Source organism: Phoenix dactylifera, chromosome 7 (genome assembly GCF_051530095.1).
Source record: "Phoenix dactylifera cultivar Ajwa chromosome 7, Ajwa_hap1_PhDact_Kaust_v1.1, whole genome shotgun sequence".
Taxonomy (NCBI): Eukaryota; Viridiplantae; Streptophyta; class Magnoliopsida; order Arecales; family Arecaceae; genus Phoenix; species Phoenix dactylifera.
Genome location: NC_143196.1, coordinates 30035323 through 30055921, shown reverse-complemented (window position 1 = coordinate 30055921; position 20599 = coordinate 30035323). Strand labels below are relative to the sequence as shown.

The window sequence follows — 20599 nt, the reverse complement described above, 5'->3', positions numbered from 1 at the left end:
GGAGCAATTTTGAGGGTTAAGATATCACATGATCCCCACCAGCCCGACACAAAAATCTTAAAGATATATTTTTCCCACACACTATTGTGTACCAAAGAAATTAGGAGGACGGGAAGCAGCACAGTGAATGATGAAGCTCTAATAGGGAGCCAAAAGTAGCAGCTAAGCAAGGGGGCAGAAGGCATCATCACCAACACCTACGGAGGAAACAATGGAAAGCAATAAGCATGGTTTTTAACTCGATTAGGTTACTAGATTAAAAATTGAGCCACCATGACAAATGATATGTCATAAAACTCACAACCTCATCCAAAATAGGCGTACGGGTTTCTCCTATACTCTCTCCGTTTAACTCATGAGACTAAAAATTCAAATTCATTCAAATCTAACCACAAACACCACGATCGATCCACGATCAACCCCAATAAATTCATGCTAGCTGCAGTGTTCCATACCAACATAGGTTATGGATCGAATCCGCTCTGTTACCATTTGTAACAATTTAAGATGTCAGTCGAAAGATATTATTTGGATTTCTCGATCCAAAAAAAATATCCAAAATCTATCCATCTTATAGAGCTAAACACAAGATTAGAAAGCCAAAACCACACAAAAGCATAAGGGATCAGAATTGCACGGCAGCATTGGCAAATAATTCAGGAAGGAACCACACATGCTGCTGCTGCCGCGTCACAACAATCCCAATATCAAAAGCTTCAGCGCATGATTCCAGAAATGTCTAGAATAAAGCAAAACCTGCATGAACTCACATGAGCTGCTCTGCCCTTTCAACATCATTTCAGGGATCCAAGGCAAAAAATACCCTGCCAAACTCTCCCCACAATCCAAACCCGAGACGCAAGACCCCAACCACATGCCTTCAGCATTATCAAAAAGTAAAAAAAAGGAAGAGAGAGAAAATCTAAGAAGGAATAAATAGCCCATAGAGTTCGCATTTTCTTTACTTCTTGCCTTCAGAACGTCTAAAACCACAAAGCCAAAATTCCGGTTCTGTAGCTTATTAGGTTCCATTCTAAGAAGTTTAAGCAAAATACCTATCAACAATAGTAATTATGCTGAATTAATTGATTGAGATGTCAAAAAAACGAAGAAAAAAAAGGGGCCGAAATATATAAAACCCAGTACCCCAAGAACTTAAAGCACCACAAAACTGGTGTCATTACAATAATTACGTACAATACCAAACGGCAAACAGATAACTTGATCATACTTAATTACTCGATGGATCGTTAAATATTCCAGAGACGACAAGCACTCCAAATTATGACTACATGTTTAAACTCGAAAGCCCCTCCGTGTCTACATATGTATATATCTCTATAAAGCTTTATTGGCAACGCAGCGTTGGTGTGTGCATGTGTGGTGACCTTAGGGTGTAAGCGAACTGCTCAAACTACAGTGCATCTATAGTAGCATTAGACTCGGCAAAGACTCATTAAAAGACCTTCGAAACTTTCGTGTCTAATCTCCGGATACTACGTCGCAATGGAACCATACTTTGGATTATGATCATAATCCAACCATATGCCAAAAACCAAGAATATTTTTTTAAGTCTCCTCCTAGGAAGTTCCCTTCCAGTTTCCATTGTTAAAAAAGCAGCAGCTTAAATCTAGTGGGTGCATTCATCTCCATCAGGATCAGGAGTTTAAGACCAAAAACACCAGATTAACCATCAACACCAACTGAGACAACTAACAACAACAAAGTAATTCTCCTCGACCTTCTCAAGGGGAAGGAGGAGGAGAACCATTCACCACTTGGTCGTTGCCAGCGCCGCCGCTGCCAGCGCTGCCATTGCCGGCCGCCTCAATCCCACCACCATCTCCACCACCGCCACTGCCATCGCCGCCGCCGCCGCCGCTTCCATTCCTAATTTCCGCCTGTCCTCTCCTTGCTGAACCCAAGAAGGTGTGCTTGTTGTTGTGCATCCACACCTTGAACACACCCTTTCCGACACCAATCTCCTTGCACCGTTCCTCCACCAAGCCTTCGTCCCTCTTCTGCATCCTCCACCCCAATCTCTCCGAGAGCTCGTGCATCCGCTTCTTCTGCTCCGGGCTGAACTTTGTCCGGAACCTCTTCCTTGGCAACACCGCCGCCGCCTGCGGCGCCGCCGCTGGCCTCCCCGGAGAGGGCGCCCCAGGGAGCCCGGAGCTGAGGGCGAGCAGCATGTGGGGGGCGGGGGAGAAGTAAGGCGGGGGAGAGGCGGAGCTCCGGCGGCGCCGACGGTAATCCGCGTTGCCGTTCTCCTCATCATCCCGGCCGTCGTTGTCCTCATCGCGGCTGCCGGCCATGTCGTCCTCGCCCTCCTGGCGGCCGGCGCCGTCGTCGAAGCGGTGGTGGAGGAGGAGGGGCTCCGGCAGGCGGCGGTGGAAGTTGCGGTGGCAGCCACAGGCGGCGCACTTGAGGGAGGTGGGGTCGGCCGGGTTAACGGCCTGCGAGGGCATGAACTCGCCGCAACCGTCGAGGGCGTGGCCGCCGAGGCTGGCGGCGTGGTTCTTGAGGCATTCCCGGTACAGAAAGTCCGCCGCGTCGGCGGCCTCCGCCGGCGACGACAGCCCGCGGTGGTGGCGCTTCAGAGAGCCGTTGTGGAAGGAGAAGGGCTTGGGCTTGGCGTCCGGGTCTAAGATTTTTGTGGCGGGGTCCATTCTTTAGAGGGCCAGGGGAAGCGCTCTTAGGTTAAGGGTTTTGAGTTAGATTGAACCATAGAGAGAAGAGCAGTGGAGGGAGAGAGGGCTAGAAAAAAAAAAGAAGAGGTGGGCAGGTGAACAGGAGTGATGTTGGAGATAATAAGAGGGGGATAAAAATTAGAGAGAGAGAGGGTGGGGATTGGAATGACGGAATGATAAAAGCGAAAGGGCGAAGAGGTAAGGGAGTACAAGTGTCAAGGGCCCCAAACCACCCGTTTTGAACCAGGGGTTGGGTAATATAGCTAGGGTTAGGGTTTGGGAGGAAAGATTAGAAAGAAAAGTGCAATAAATATTATCCGGTGCTCGTTACTGTGGCGAGCATGTGGTTGTTGGAGGGTAATTATTGGAGAGGGGAGGGTGGGAGGAAGCACACCAAAGGCAAAGCACAGTGGCTTCACTTGTAGCTTGGAAGAGAATTTCTATAGTCGTGACATTCTGAACTAGTCAATAATGCATGAAGGAGAATGGCATATTCGGCGGTCATCGTCGATAGATAGATGGGTATCAAATATACTCTGCGATGCAAATAGCGCATTGTAGAGAATTCTAGATGTAGAACCACAACTATTTTTGTTTTACTTTTTTTGCATGCAAATGTGGAAACTAATCTAACATTGCCATGTCATGGACGCTGCTGAAGTCGTCGTACCATGTTTATTCGTGCTCGATTGGCAAACACCTGTTTACCATCGCTGCCATCCATATTTGATACGATCGTTATGATCGAGCTGATCCGCTATAGCACATGAATGGCAAATCGTGTACACATCGCTTATTCTCAATTATTACACCAAACAAAGATGATCGTGATTGATTAACTAGCTTTCTTTGTTCCCAATTTCAAAGACGGCCTTCACATGGTAACACCAAGGTAGCAAGATAACCATAAGGTTTGAAATAAAATTGTCATAAAACAACACTCTGATCTCACTCTCTCGATATTTTTAAGCTATGCTTAGAAATAGAACCGACTGTAAATAAAGGAAATAAAGTACTTCAACGGCAGCTGTTGAGAGCTTTGGTAATAAAGCAATATTATAGCATCAATCCTATCCGGCTAGTGCAAGTATTCAAATTTAAGAAGAGATTCATTTACAAGAAAGGATAATAAATCAGATATATGTGAGCACTAGCAAGCATAAGCAAACATTTACGTATAGTTATAGTCAGCTGGTACATATAAATTGGATACATAGAAACAAATGAGAATAACATACCTCTGATTGGTTGTTCAGGCATGGCATATGTTACAACTTAAGATGTAGAGGATGCATGCTATGAAAAAAAAAAGAGGATGCCATATGCAACCACACATTGCATTAACTTATTTTATTGTTTAACAAAGTGTCAAAAAAAAGGAAAAAAAAAATCGGTTTCCTCCTTATGAAACATTCATAAAGTGACTTCATTGACACATTATAAAAATCATGCTTTATTTTCTACAATTCTTCTCCTAAAATTTGCTCCAGATTCTCTCTTTTCAGGTTACATCAACTAAAGAATCTCTTTCCCCTTTCTCCTATTTCATATAGTTAACTGCAACTGTTCCCAAAACTTGAAACTTAGCTACTGCTAAGCTACAAGAATTGAGTTGGAGTGAATAAGTATTTCTTGAAGCCAAGTATAATTAAAGAACTTTTAATTCTGTAGCAAACTTAAAGCCAAGTACACCATATAATCTTTTCTCCATCATCTTGTGAGTCTTCATGATGTTTTTGCCTTTACAATCTTTTGTATAACTTTTTCCTTTGCAAGTTCTACTAAAGAAATATATCAAAATATTAAAATTTACAATACTAAATGAAAAGTTTGGACTACAATGTCTAGCTCTTGATATTTTATTATGTGTTAATAGAATCGATTCAAGAAATATAAGGAACTATAAAATTATGGTTAAGCCATCCACTTATTCTTGTTCCGCCAAACAAATATTTTATAGAGTACTTTTGAAAATATCGTTAGCACAATTATACTTCAAGAACCTATCTATATTATTTATATAAAGATAATTAATTATAGAGAATATATAGTCGAAATATCTAGAAGACACTAACAGCTACCTTCTTGTATTAACATCCAAAGGAACATAAAATTATTACCTATGGACTTAGAGAAAAATGATGAGATTAAATATAGTTCTTGGGGATATTGCGAGTAAAGGATGCATATAAATAATCTACAAAAAATAGGAAAATTGCTAATAAATGGCATGCATATATTACAAATAATGTTAAAAAATACTCCATGGGTGTTCTTAAAAAAATATATAATTATGGGACACTTTACGTATGCTAGGATACATCTCGATTACATACCAAGTCCACACTTATTATTTTATCATGACACAAAAGTTCTATGCACTTAACTTCTCAATTTTTTGGGTGATAGCCTACAGTTTTCGCTCTCATGACATATGCCCTAACTTACTGCTTCCAAGCATACACAAGAAGGCAGAAGCAAGAGACACTAGGGTGATCTTTTCTCCATCTTGTTAGTCTTCATGATCTTCTTACCTTTACAATCTTTTGTATAACTTTTTCCTTTGCAAGTTCTACTAAAGAAATATATCAAAATATTAAAATTTACAATACTAAATGAAAAATTTGGAGTACAATGTCTAGCTCCAGATATTTTATTATGTAATAATAGAATCGATTCAAGAAATATAAGGAACTATATTATTATGGTTAGGCCATCCACTTATTCTTGTTCCACCAACCAAAAATTTTATAGAGTACTTTTAGAAATATTGTTAGCACAATTATACTTCAAGGACCTATCTGTATTATTTATATAAAGATAATTTAATTATAGAGAATATATAGTCGAAATATCTATGGAAGATACTAACAGCTATCTTCTTGTGTTAACATCCAACGGAACATAAAATTATTACCTATGGACTTAGAGAAAAATGATGAGATTAAATATAGTTCTTAGGGATATTGCAAGTAAAGGATGCATATAAAGAATCTACAAAAAATAAGAAAATTGCTAATAAATGGCATGCATATATTACAAATAATGTTAAAAAATACTCCATGGGTGTTCTTGAAAAAAAAATATAATTATGGGACACTTTACAAATGCTAGGATACATCTAGATTACATACCAAGTCCACACTTAATATTTTATCATGACACAAAAGTTCTATGTACTTAACTTCTCAATCTTTTGAGTGATAGCCTATAGTTTTCACTCTCATAAGAGATGCCCCAACCTACCGCTTCCAAGCATACACAAGAAGGTAGAGGCAAGGGACAGCAGGGGTATTCTCCTAACGTTACTATAATTAGTCCATTTCTTTCCTTCCCTTATGGCAAAGTGCTTTCTCTATCTACTAAAGCAATAAGCGCAGACCTATCTTAAGCTAGCGTAGGCTTTTGCTTTCGTAATAAGGGCAAGTCAGGACTAAGAGCCCCCATTCATGCAATCCGAACATTTGAGGATGTGTGCAGACTTATTCATCATCAAGTAGTTCTGTAGTTGCACCCAGCAGATCATCCGCTGTGCTTGATTTACTAACGCTATTAATTTAACTCAGTGCTATTAATTTCAACTTTTTATATAAAGTAAACAGTTTTACTAACGCTATTAATTTAACTCAGTGCAAGTGTAGATTTTACAAATTATTAAATATAAGTATAATAAATATAAATTTCAGAGAAAATTTATAATTAAACCTTGTCCAGATTTGACTTGGCCTATTTACACCTGATTTTTTCAATTACATATATCTATGAATAAAAATCCATACCATTGATTTTGATTCATAATCTATGAATAAGTATACCTGTTAAATTTAAGTATATTATGATGTCAGATTTTGTTTATATTTATTAAATGTCTATTGGTAGTTCTATGCGAGAAATGAAGATAGACCCATGCACTCTAAATTACTCAAGGCCAAAACACTTGAGAGGCACCAACAAAGACTGGTGCTAAAAAAATCTTCTGTTTGTAAGGGGAGTGCAAAACTAGCCGACTTCACCACTTTTGGAGATAAATTGATATGTATTTATCAAGATATAGAAGATAGATGACATAACACATTTTTTTAAGAGAGCTAGAACTGAACTATCCGAGGTAATTTTCTACTATTTACGAATTAATTTAATATATATATATATATATATATAATTCCTTTCTTTTGAATTTTTAATTTACTTAGGGGTGCACCATGAGTCTAGTTAATTCAAGTTCCAGGTCAATCCAAAATCAAACTAATATCGGAGTTAGTTGTTAACTTTCGAATCCATCCCAAACTTATTAAGGTTAGAAGTGAAGTAAACCAAAGCAACTAAGACATGTTGGTTCAAGTTGACTCTTAGATTACCTAGAAATTCTTTTTTTAAAAAAAATTCAATATAACAATTTATTGATTTTATCCAAGAAAATATATTTAAAATAAATAATATAAAAACATAGATCAATAAATAAACTCTCGTGTAATATTTTAAAATAACAAATTCAGAAAATAAAATACAAATTTATTCATATCATGTCACAACAAGAAAAAATCCAACATTTTATATAACAAAATAGAAGTTAAAATAGACTATTACTCTATGATAAAATAGATCACAAGGTGATATATACGCTGTTTTATTGATCCATCTACAAGACTAAATAATATGTATTGGTTAGATTTAGTTTGAATTACCTAGTTCTTGATCTGCAAGCAAACTAATCAAAATTGGGTTTCTGAAAGGCCAAACCAATCAAAACAAATGAGGCTAATTTGGTTTAGTTTCAGGTTGACTTGAAATCATGTGTACCCCTAATACAACAATTCGTGATCGATCCATTTAAAACTCAAAGTAATTAGAAAATATTGGCTCATAAAGTAGCTATATTATTCTGCATACAGATGGGACATGTGTGGATCTAACATATCCAAAAGCTGGGTACCTCAACACCCTAATAAGACCATAGAAACTTTATGCCTTCTTCATTGCTTTAAGATATTCCAATTCCACTTTTCAAGGGACACGTCGCAATTCCTCTAATGGCTTGAGATAAGAAAAATCACGGTATATAAAGCTCATGCCACTTTTGAGTCAGAGAAGGAACAAATGTACTAGCTTTCCTCCACATCCAAGAGATTGTTCCTATATTTTGAATCTATAGATTTTGATGGCTTGCATATCTAAATTTCCAACTGATGGAAAAGTAGTTTTTTCGGATTCCTCATAGATTTTTTTTATAAAATATGAAAATCTTATTTTATGAAAATGCTACTCCCTTTTTTTTTTGAAAAACTCCAGCGAAATAAGAGGTCTTTCTTCATTTTTTTTTTTATTGACTATACTTTTCTCTCCTCTCTTCCAGCGAATCAAATGAGTCCTAAATAAATTTAATTTTTTTTTTTTTTTACAAAGAAGAGTATGAATATGTTACAAAGTCGGATAAATTCTTATTGATCGTGATTCTAGCCGACATCCAATTTACTAGGACAGAGTGGTTCTATGTGGAAAGCTAATCTCGTTTTTAGCCTTTCTTGGACTATAGAAAATCCCTTTTTCAGAAAAAGAAAAAAAAGAAAAAAGCATGGTCCCTGTGATTTCTTTCTAAACTATACTCCCTAAATAATTATTACAGAGTATATAACTAATATGAAAAGCATATCTATTAAATCTTTGCAACCTAGGAGCATATCCATTGATCAAATGCCCCTTCATAATAAATAAGCCACATGATTCATGCTCGCCAAGAACTAGTAAAAGTGAAAGCTTATCCCAAACTTTTTTGAGTGGGCTGTACGAGATGCTTGTTCGTTGAACCTACCTCCTTTAGAATCTAGCAATATGATTTCAATGTATTCCCATCTATCACCATTAGCTTCCCAGTACAGCCACAATGTGGCAAACAGGTCAGGTTAGGCTGGATTGGAAACGGGTTCAGTCGGACGCTGGTCAAATCAGAAAAAAATCTAACAACTCAAAGATCCACTTAATCCTTTCAAAACTCATTTAACCTATTGGAAATCTGCTTGACCTATTTAATACATCTAATCTAACTTGATCATTTTATCAAATAGGTTATACAAATTGGGTCAGATTACTTATTTAATAAAAAGTTCGTGTTCGAGTCTAGATTTTTGACATGTTTAATAAATGAAGATCTAAACTTGTATCTGAATTTTTTTAACAAAAAAGTTTTGGTAAGTCACCTCATTTATGCCAAACATGAACTTATTTAAAACAAGTCAGTTGCAGGTTGGGTTGGCAGGTTGCTAAGCCTGTACAATAAATTGCCACCCTTATATGGCACCCAAAGTAAAAAATTTTGAATCTCTCATCATTAATTCATGCATGCACCACATGTTTCTTTTGTAAAGCCAATCAAATTCTTTGGGTGATTTTGAAGTTCAAGTTGTATAAAAACACCCATACTTCGATGTTTTACATCTTCAAATTCATCCTCTATTTCATGATTAAATAAAAAATTTCAACAAAAACAACTACTAAAGTGCAGGTTGTTATTGGATAGAACCATTGGCCAGGAAACCAATAGTTGGATTCATAAAAAGATTGACTAATTATAATACAATCTTAAACTAAGTATCTCGTCTTAGTGGTAATTAAGAATAGTGTAATATATATATATATATATATATATATATATATATATATATATATATATATATATATATATATATATATATATATATATATATATATATATATATATATATATATATATATATATATGTTGCTCTTCCAACATAGTTGATTGATTTCAATGTCTCTTTTTAAATAATTAATTTTAGCTTATCCAAACTATAAGCATATCAGCTCTTATCATTGTTATAAGATGCAATCTTGTGATATCTAACAAAAAATTTCGAAAACATACAAAATATCTTGAATTATTGTTCACAAAGATGTTCCAAATAATAAGTTGTTTCGATGAAGCAATGAGGGTGTTGTGTTGCCCTAGTTATTATGGCTGGCATGAATTGTTTGAGGTCATAGGTTGACATGGAAGAGCTGGATATTATATATATCCGGTTGTGATTAGTGCTAATTGATACAATTCATACTAAATGCTTTGGCCTGCTTCTATATAAATAAAATTTGAAGCCAGTGGTGAAGGGAGGTTGCTTTGATGAACTCATGAAGAATTCTCAACCAAGTGTGGCTTACAAGCAAGCCAGGTGTCTTCATGCTTCTCCTTCATCGATCAATTTTCTCCAACTAGACCCAAATCTAATCCAATCCATAACCAATCCAAGCCCAACCCATAACCAATTCATGTCCGGCCCATATAAGCAACTCAACCCATCAACCCCACCTAGCCCAATATAAAGCTCGATTAGATTTAGTCAATTGTCTCTTAGAAGAATAAACTAAACTACCCCAACCATTAGCCACACAAGCCTATTTCATTTTTACTCATTTCTCTTCTTTGCAAACGACTCCCATAGTTTCAAGCTCATGCTAGCTCTCTAGATTAAATAGATTAAAATTTATTTGGGACCTTAATGGCCATTAGCTCATGCGCAGCCGAATTTGTGTAAATAATCTCCATGTGTTAATCTCATGCTTCTGTTCAATTATTTGAACCTACTGGGGGAATTAACAAACTCCCACTACCTCTTTTCCTTGGCCATTTCAATGAATTCTAGCCATTTGTCCCATTCCCTCCAATCCAATCTTGCCACTTGGAAAACATAAGCAATGCTTACCAAATCACACATACTTTTCATGTAGTAAGATAAATCTTAACCATGTATCCTGACCCTCATAACTAAGCCTTCACATAAGTGCTGACTCTAATCCAAGATTATATATAAATCCCCCTATTCATGAAAAGAGCACCAAGCAAGAAAGCCACCAATTCAAGTCTTAACTCTTTCTCTTAGCCTCCTTCCTTTGTAGTTTTTAAAACCCTAAACTTTGTTCTCCAAAAAAATCTTAGCCTTAAACTAATCATCTAAATCTTAGAGTCTTCATATGCCCAACTTCTCCATCACCTCTTACAAACTAAAAGATCCCAATGCATCCGGAAAGCATCTGTGAAGGAGAAAGACGCGGTCCACCTATTAAAGTCTGGCATGCAGAAGGCTTTTAGCCTTAAGGCTTGGGCTTCCTTCCAAGCCTAAGAGGGATCCTACTTGCACACCATAAACAACAAGGAAAGAACAAGAACTCCAGCATCTCTTCCCTCTCTCTTCTCTGTTTCTCTTCTTTTTTCTCATTTACCCTTTCCTTTTACTTGCTTGCTTACTACCTTGCCAACTAATTAACTCACTCACTTTTATTTACTTCTTGTTTTACTTCTTTATATTATTTTTATCTCATCACTTTATTTATTTGCTTGCTTTCGTTTTGTTTTTACTATTTGGCATCTCAGAAGAGTTAGCATCATGTATATCTATATATATTTTTAGTTTTATGTCTTTTACAAATAACTCTCATTGCTATGTTGGTAAATTTTAACATGTTAATATGCTTAGAAGTGACTCTAGTGATTGCAGAATTAATGAAGGAGGACATGATCGCAGAATTAATGAAGCCACTATCGTGGCATCTCTAGATGAATATGAAGTTATAGCAGTCAAGATATAAGAGATAGGTGCTGTACATGTATAAAGAATTAAATGCTGAGGTGAATGGGTATAAATATCTTCTATTATTGATGTTTATACTAACAGATCTGGACATGTGTATGATGACAAGTTGTCCGAATGGTGAAGGAAGACTTTCTTCAGTAGGGTTTGATGGGGACCATGGGGTATTAGAAGAACTTCAACTGAGCATGGCTGATGAGAGAGGAGCCCATCAAACCAGCAATGGGGAAGCTTGAAGGAAGCTCGTGCACCGACTTTTCCAATCCAATGTTTAAAAATTGTTGTTGAAACAGTTGAATGCAATGAAGCAGTACGTACAAGACCTAAATGGCTTTACCATTTTTTTATGATTGAAGAAAAGATTATTGCGAGTGTTTTAATACACTTACAAGGGAAACAAGGATTGAAAGAAAAATGTCTCTAGTTACTATGCAAATTTCAGTTTGTAAATATATAACATGTTATATGGTTAGCATATTAATTAACTAGATTGTGGTAGTCAACTTCTACTAAATATTTTTACCATTTTTGTTACGCATGATTCATCGCCATGTTACTGATTTTTCTTTCTTGTGTCCATCCAAAATGAGATGAGACATGCCTCTAAGCTATGCCTTCCATTGATTCATGAAAGCTCGCTTGCATTCGCAAAATATAGGAACTCTTGTGCCTCATCAAAATGCTTTGAGATACTTATTGCTCAATCCAATGGCCAGATTGTTTCAACTGTTTGACATACCTTTACCTCACCAAAAAAAAAAAAAAAACACCTTTTGACATACCTACATAATAATTAATTTGGATCCGAATGAAGTCATGAATTAAAAAGAGTTCAGACAAGAAGACATGAGTCATAATACCTACAACGTGAGCATGTTCTTGATGCATGTGGTGGTCTCAGCAGCTCCCATATGCTATCTGAGAGACTGAAAGCAGCACCTCATCTTTTTCGAGTAGTGTAGGCATCCTTGGACTCTTTTGATTCTCCCACATGGTAGCCCACAACCTTCACCACCTCATCCGATTGTAAAGGAAACCTACCTCGATCTCTTCATAAACAATACCATGTCACGCCTTGAATATATTCTCTTGTAGGGATAATATCCTACCAATCCTTAAGACCAGTTCACACTAAGATGCAACCAATGGCCTGGCCAGCTATAAGAGAAAACAAAAAAAGTTCTCTCAGATCCTTGTTTGTAAAGCTTGGATATAGGTTCATGTTTCTTTGATCCAATGTGATATATCAAGCTAATTGAATGAAGTCTAACTTGTATGATGACCCAAATTTGCTAGCTTGGTCTTGCCAGAGAGCCTACTTTGTTCTCGTCCTAGGGAAGTAGAACGAGCATTTCGTTTCTTCGATTAATGGTTGTAAAGTCTTCACCCCCTCAAAAAAACATTGAACAAACAAGTTCGTATTTCGACACCAATTCAACTCACTAGGTTTCAATATTAAGCCGGGTTTGCCTCAGGTTATGGATTTGGACTAAATTGACTCATGCTAATCATAATCAGAATTTAAGGGAATGAGAGATTTATTATCTCATGCTTTCTCTTCATGTCGTTTTTAGAAAACAATGTTTTTTCCTTTAGACAACGTAGGGCTAACTCTTCGGTCGGATAATGTTTAGGATGATTCTCCTCTCCCACACGCTTCCACGCCAAAAGAATGGGTTTAATTATGATCTGAACCTACTTTTGATTCCTTGAGGAGGTGAGTTTTAGATCTAGCAAAAGTGGATTTAATGATGTTTAAACCTGACCCAACTTGTTAAAAGAAAAGCTCCAAGTTAACTCTATTTAATTTAGACTCAAAATTAATTTAAACTAAGTACTTAGCCCCCGCCCATTAGAACCCCTAATATATGATCCTACAGCTCATTACTAATCCAAATCTTGAATGGGTCCACCATCACCTTGGGTTCACCAACCCAATCAATGCAACGTGAAATGGGTCCCACTCTTACAGGATAGTGATCAAAAGGTCATGTGGATTTGGGATCATCTTTTTTGGTTAGGCCATGGCCCATGAATCCCTGTGAGATAGGATCTCTACCGCGTTGGGAAAGCAAACAAGGTGGAGTTTTTTTATATAACGGGCAGGGTCCACCATATAAGGTTATCATGCAGCCGCACCGCAGGCTAGCTGTGTACCGCGTGATGGATTGAGAGCACATGCACCGGCCTGCCACCCTCTTCCATGGACCCACCTTGGGCCCACACGCATTAGCTAATCCCATGACTACAAATGCCCCTCAATTTTTTCAATAATTTTTATAATAAATGTATAAATATAAGATATGTGAAACCGGCTCGAACCGAATAATGCAGGACATACTGTACTGCACCCACTCAGTATCGATATTCGGTACAGGAGGCTTCCCGACGCTCGTTACGCCACCGATAGTGTACTAGTGTGACACTGATATGAAGTTTGGTATTAAAACAGCGAATCTTGCATAAATACATTATGGATAGTTATATTATATGGATATAATTCACTGTGCTGATGGCGCTGGTATGATCACATTCTTAATTAAATATTGATATTGTTAAAATAGCCACTATATAACTTTATTACTCTCATTTCAGTGCTCACCTACTTCAAGTGATAATTTTAGGCACGTCAATTCAACAAATATTTTTTTAATTCTAGATACAATAATAATCAAAATGGCACTATTCTTTTGTCATTGTCAATGATTATTTCCATTACAACCTCTATATATGATGCAAAATGTTCTACAGTTGATTTGTATACCTAGTCTATAAGAAGTTCTGAATAAGACAACTTTCAATAGGTTTTCTGTACAAAAAGAGGTCAAATTCATACATCTTTTTCATTCTGGCTCTTGGCTCAAACCAAGATATTGTCGCATGCGCAATACTAGTAGTTGATAATGTTCATTATAATTAGAAAAATTTTATCTATTAAAAAATAAATAATATCTTGACTGGACATACACTGGCCACTATTTCATTGTATCATAAAATTACTTGAGAACGTATTTGTTATATATATATATATATATATATATATATATATATATATATATATATATATATATATATATATATATATATATATATATATATATATATATAAAGTGAGAACCTTGCTTTCTACCTGAGCCACCTCCATTTAGGTGCAACTAAGTTCAGTGGAGATAGATTTGGTTTGAGATTCGAAGATATATATCAGCAACTTGCTAATTTGTAGAGACTAGCTCCGATTTCTTTTTTTTCCAATTAACTCGAGTAGGTTTTATGTGATCTCGATGGTTGGATTGGGTCAAGTTGGATTTAAATTTTACTAAAGCTTTAACCTACTTCAATTATACTTTCAGCAGAAGGTTCGAGGTCACTAGAACCACAGGTCCAATTTATCGATTTTGCTCAATTTGCAGCTATGATCCTAATTTATTTAGCCTATTAATCCTCGAAAAACTTATTTAACCCTCCCAGATAACTGTCTCCATTTGCTAGATTCTAGTCCTTGGTCCTTCCAATTTTGATGGAACAGTGTCACGGTTGAATCTGCTAACGGCTAATGGTGTAGTTTCACTGAAAGGCAAGGTTTAATGTTCGGAGATATTTTAACCATTTTTGCCATATTCTTTTACCTAGATTCTTCTTTTTACGGATTGCTGCCTGCCCATTCAGTCTATATATAAGCTCTGCTCTCCACCCCAACTCCCACCAGTCGTACCATCCCCTTAGCCTGTCTCCTTCGTTCTCTCTTACCTTGAGCAGCATCGCAGCAATGGCCATGGCTAAGCTACTTGTTCTGTTAGCCATTGCCCTCCTTTCCATTTTGATGGCTGACTCCAACTCTAAGGTGAGGATCTCCGTAGAAAGAGACACCAAGCTAGTGTACCAACAAATGCTCAAGCTTGAACAAGGGTCCCCTGATCCATTATTGCTTCTATTTGCTTTAGTATATCTATCTGATGAATATATTGCAAGTATAGGTCTTGCTTAGCTTCTCTCCTTTTGTGCCGCAGGTATTGGCCAAAGGAACTGATCACGCTGGAGGAGAGTACTTCTTGGACAAGGTGTGAATCTTGTTTCTTTCTCCTTAGCTTTCTAACTATATATGGACAAATACTTCCAAGATTTTTCTATTCCATCGTTCTTATTTTCTTGTAAAACTCTCTTATTTCAGGCTTCATACGGACCAGGAAGCCTCAAAAGCAACCGTAATTCTCCGCAACGCTTGTCTCATTTTGAGTTATTTGGTTCACAATAACATAACCATAAGGCACAACCACCAAAGCCCTGCCCCAACTATCAAGAACCAGCATTATGGGTCCCCATCCTCCAAACTTTCCTGTGAAAGGCTGCCTTTATGGATCCAGCAACCGTAACAAAATGAATAGTTATGTACAATAAAAGTTCACTTTGTGGGTCATATAAAGTAACGAAACCAGTTGCTGAGAACCACAAACACAAAAGATGAGTACTTTAAAGCACCAGAGGAGCCCATCAATTTCTTGGACCATACAAATTAGGCCATATGACTTAGGAGCAGTAAACTTTCCAAAATTTAGCTCTTGGATCAATTGTTTTGAAACTATTGTAGTTTTTTTTTTTTTTTTTTTACCTTGTGTAACTTCTGAATTTCTGTAATCAGAATGCCCCTCTCAATGCTCAAGGAGATGCTCGAATACCCAATACCACAAGCCATGCATGTTCTTCTGCCAGAAATGCTGCATGAAGTGCCTCTGCGTGCCCCCAGGCTTCTATGGGAACAAAGGTGTCTGCCCCTGCTACAACAACTGGAAGACCAAGCGTGGAGGACCCAAGTGCCCCTGAATTTTAACCTTTCTTTACCATAACTTATTCACATTGATGCTTGTTTTGTTTTCTGTCACTAGATGTGGCATCTACTGCCCTTAATTACCCAACCAACCTTGAAATTGGCTGTACGGCTTGGTAGGAGGCACTCTATGATTTGTTTTCAATCATGTGGGTATTCCAATATATAATGTAGTTTATATTATGAACATATTTGGCATCTCAGCTACTTGAAATGCAATGCACATCACGAACTTTTAAGAGATTCTTCTGTGTGTAGACAAGCATGGATCCGGGCCCTTGTGCTCCAAAGTGCTCTCAGCTTGTAATTGAAGATAAGCATCAAATTCTCTGAAAACAAAAAAATAGCCAACAAATTTCAGGGATGACTCTCATCAGATGTCACCTAGTTGTCCTGATGCACTCCTTCATGGCGAGACCCTCGGTATATATTGCAATTAGTTACTTGATGGCAGTCGATCTTGCTGAACTCCCTGTTTGAGCTTGTATTTGCCATCTCCCTGTGGGTGCCTTGCACTTGAAGCAGATCAAGTTTGCTACTTGCTTTGGTTTGACATTGGATGTCATAGAGATTCAGAACTGCAACTCCTTTAAAATCGATTTCAATGGAATACACAAGTTATCCTGTGTCTTACTCGACAGCCGATCAATGATGAGAAATCGGCAACCAAGAAAAAACCTTTATGATTCTTCCAGATTTACTGAAACAGTTTAGCTATGTCTCCCAATCTTTACTTTGAGGTTAGCTCCAGAGTTGGTAAGAATCGGCCAGATAATTCCAGCAGCTGCTGGACCAAAATGAAGTAGGACATAAATACTGTCCTTTCACCTAACCTTCTTCCATCTGCAATCATAAATACAGTGTTTCAAGTATTCAGTGTGTGCGCCATATGTTGAATAGTGGTAACTGGACCAAAGCATTTGCAGTAACGATAAACTCACCTGATGAGCCAATTTCCACAAAAGCATTCACGAGCGACATGAGGAAGATGCTCGACAGATCTTCCTCCACTGAAACAATAACATACCGATGTAAAGCAATCACCCAGGAACACAATTTGTGAAATAGCCCAGCTGCAAATCCTAGGTTAGTAGGTTTCTACTGGATCACATTTTTAAAGAGAAGATATACCTGTTGTTGAGAGATGCATAGAATGTGATTCCAGATCGAGGCCCTTTACCCCATCGTTTACCGAAAAGATTCATCAGTCACCACTTGACACACAAATTGGTATACTCAGGGATGGATGGAGGTTCAAAAACCATGGGCGCACACTGCAATTTAAATCACAACCTCCAATTGTATGAATTTGTGACCTTTCTTACCCTGCTCTCTACTTCAGGTGTGTCTCTCTTGCAGAGGCAGCTTACTTCAACATATAAGTCCCTTTGACCATTCATTGAACTTCTTAAGGACCTACTTGGAATTTCTTACAGAAATGGGCCAGTACAACCAGCAAGATCACAGGCTGCAGACTGGGCTAGGCAAAAATCCAAAGATAGCTTTGGAGTGGGCCAACCCAGACACAGGCCTAGCCAGCCTGTAGCCTATGATCTTGCTGGTTGTATACTATAGGATTTTTAGCCCAATCCTGTAGAAAAATCCAAACAGGCCCTAAGTTGGAAAGGAAATTAGAATTCTGCATTCCGTCTCTTCACATCAAAATTTGATGCTGCAATATAGTTCTCCACCTAGGGCAAAGATAATTACAGCATATACAGGATTCTTTACCAATAATCCCCACAAGAACAAACCCCATCACTGAAATGATGAAATCTATGAGAATCTCTAACCACAATCTCCCTCCCTGTAATTTTAGAGATGAACTTGGTGGCAGTATGACAATCCCCACAAACCCTCAGATTCTTACGGATCTGAATCACACATCCAGGTCCTGAGTTCAAAAGTCCAAAAACAATTGCAAGTTTCTCACTGTGCACATATAGTGACTTCTCTTTTGTCTCTTCCTCCACATCATGCAATGCAAAGTTGGTATTCGGCACATAACCTATCATGCGAATCCTATCCATCAATCTTTCTAGCTCTTTATAAATCAAATGCGATTGTGGATTCATCCGATCTCCAACAAAGAACTTGTAAACCTTGTTCTTCACTTCTATAATAGTGTAGCCAGCTATTTTTCTCACTCCTCTCCGTCTCATCAGAGCTCTGATTCGGTGAGCTTCTTCAATCTTTCCCAATGAAGTGTAGATATTCGACAATAAAATGTAACGGCCTGAGTTCTCTGGCTCCAATTCAAAAAGAGATTTTGCTGCCAATTCTGCAATTTCTGCATTTGGATGTATCCTACATGCACCAAGCAAGGATCCCCACACACTAGAATCTGGCTTTATTGGCATACGCTCTATAAACTCTCGAGCCTCTTTCAGCTGCCCAGCTCGGCCCAAGAGATCAACCATACATGCATAGTGCTCAGCTCGAGGAACGATGCCAAACTCTGCCACCATGGAATTAAAGCATTGCCATCCTTCATCAATTAATCCTGCATGGCTGCAAGCTGAGAGAACCGAGACAAACACAATATGGTCTGGTTTCACAGACCCCTTCATACAGATAAAGAGTTTGAGTGCATCCTCTCCCCTCCCATGCATTCCATACCCAGAGATCATTGTACTCCACGAAACCAAATTTTTCTGTTGCATCTGATCAAATATTCTACGAGCATTTCTTAGGCTCCCACGCTTCACATAGAGATCAATCAAAGCTGTTTGCACCATCAAATTTTGATCCAACAAGTTCCTGACAACAAATCCATGAATAAATTGAGCATGCTGAAGAGAAGCCAACAATGAATTCGAACAAGCACGAATGATGCCAAGAAGAATCACATGGTCCAGAAGAATTCCAGCTAGCTTCATTTTTCTAAATAGCTTCAAAGCTTCATCGAACATATCAGCTCGAGCATAACCTTCAATCATTGAGCTCCATGATGCCAAATCTTTCTCAAGGATCCTGTCAAACAAATGCCGAGCAAATTCAATCTTTCCACACCTTGAATACATTCCAACCATTGCATTCTGAACAAACATATCAGAATCAAGACCCTGTCTACCAATAAGCTTATACAAGTCATCAGCCTCTTCAGCTTTAAAGACACAGGGCATCACATTCAAGAACGTTGCTCTGTTGGGCCTAACTCTCCCATCCAGCATTGAATGAAATAAAGATAAAGCCTCCTCAGTATGCCCGTTTTGGGCTGACGCCCCGATCATGGCGGTCCAAGTGACGACATTTCTCTCGGACATTTCATCGAATATTCGTCTTGCGGTTTCTAAGGCGCCACCTTTTCCATACATGGCGATGAGAGAGTTCCCAACAAAGACATCATAACAGTAGCCGAACTCAACGGTGTCGCGGTGGACCTTAGCCCCGGTCTGGAGGTCGCGGAGGTGGCCACAGGCCTTGAGGACGGGGGGAAAGGTGAAGCGGTCGGGGCGGGCGCCGCCGCCGCTCGGGTCGCGCATCCGGCGGTAGACGGCGAGGGTGTGTTCGGGGGCGCCAGCATCGGCGAAGGCGCGGAGGAGAATATTCCATAGAAAGGGGTCGCTAGCGGAGGGAGGGGGAGGGGGCGCGGAGGAGAGGACGGAGAGGGCGTGGCGGGAAGAGCCGAGGAGGGCGTAGCGGGAGGCAAGGGTAGCGGAGAGGAAGAGGTCGTCGGGGTGGAGGCGAAGGACAGAGGCGTGGAGGGGTTTCAGGGCACGGAGGGAGGTGCAGCCATTGAGGAGGGAGGCGGAGGACCGGGGCTCCGGCAACCGCGGGAGCGGCGGCGGCGGCTCGTTTGGGATGGGGTGGACGGAGTGGAGGGCGCGCCGGAAGGCGGCGGCGTTCCGGAGGGTCATAGTAAAGTTGGCTGTCGGAAGCGGAGGTCGGCGCGACGTGGAACTGCCGACTTGGGAATACGTTGAGGTAAAATTATTACGACGTTCCAAGATTGATATATTATTACTTATCGGTCCCTATTTACAGGTCACACTAAATAATTATTTATCTACTACAGATCTTTCTGATTAATTTTTAAATTTTTTATTCTTTAATTTCCAGATCTACGTTTAAATGATTTAATTTATTCGGTTTACTAAAAATTTAATAAAAAATACAGAGATGCTGAACTGAGAAATATTTGCTTAGGGGCTCCTAATGAGATGGGAGAACTCGATTTCTCCTCCACTATTCTCAAACAAAGAAGAAAAGAATAAGTTTGAGACACAGTATTGTTTAAAGGAAGTGGATGGCGTGATTCGCTCTCTATGAATCCTTTTCAACTAAATATGGTTATTATTTACTGGTCACCTATTCACAGGGTACAGTGCATCCACCCGTTCGAGAAGGAAATTACTGAAAGGTCCCTAAATATGTGCAATATTTATTTAATAGTCCCTGGTTTGTAAATGATATATTCGTTGTTTTTTTTTTTTTTTTTTTTTTTTTTGCTGTAACACCTTAACAGCCAAAATCGGCAACTCTATTG

At 38.4% G+C, this 20599-nt stretch overlaps 2 protein-coding genes and 1 pseudogene across 5 annotated transcripts; 1 reads left to right on the top strand and 2 right to left on the bottom strand.

The window, feature by feature from the left end:
- Window positions 1-1131: 1131 nt before the first annotated feature.
- On the bottom strand, window positions 1132-2995 carry HB23 (homeobox protein 23). Its single transcript, XM_039127245.3, has one exon. The coding sequence runs from the start codon at window positions 2668-2670 to the stop codon at window positions 1747-1749; it is 924 nt and encodes a 307-aa protein (XP_038983173.3). The 5' UTR covers window positions 2671-2995; the 3' UTR covers window positions 1132-1746.
- Window positions 2996-14970: 11975 nt separating this feature from the next.
- LOC103703224 (gibberellin-regulated protein 6) lies at window positions 14971-16299 on the top strand. Its single transcript, XM_008786010.6, has 4 exons — window positions 14971-15129; window positions 15296-15346; window positions 15457-15490; window positions 15925-16299. Exons 1-4 carry the CDS (start codon window positions 15055-15057, stop codon window positions 16104-16106), a joined length of 342 nt encoding a protein of 113 aa, XP_008784232.4. The 5' UTR covers window positions 14971-15054; the 3' UTR covers window positions 16107-16299.
- Window positions 16300-16426: 127 nt separating this feature from the next.
- On the bottom strand, window positions 16427-20054 carry LOC103705305 (pentatricopeptide repeat-containing protein At3g26782, mitochondrial pseudogene; annotated as a pseudogene). Of its 3 annotated transcripts, none has more exons than XR_016396010.1 (3): window positions 17242-20054; window positions 16789-17120; window positions 16427-16697 (listed from the first exon to the last, which is right to left on the bottom strand). The product of XR_016396010.1 is annotated as a pentatricopeptide repeat-containing protein At3g26782, mitochondrial pseudogene, transcript variant X3 (transcript). The 3 variants fall into 3 exon arrangements; XR_015967478.2 differs by having other exon boundaries at window positions 16427-16953; window positions 17052-17120; XR_016396009.1 differs by having other exon boundaries at window positions 16427-17120.
- Window positions 20055-20599: the final 545 nt, after the last annotated feature.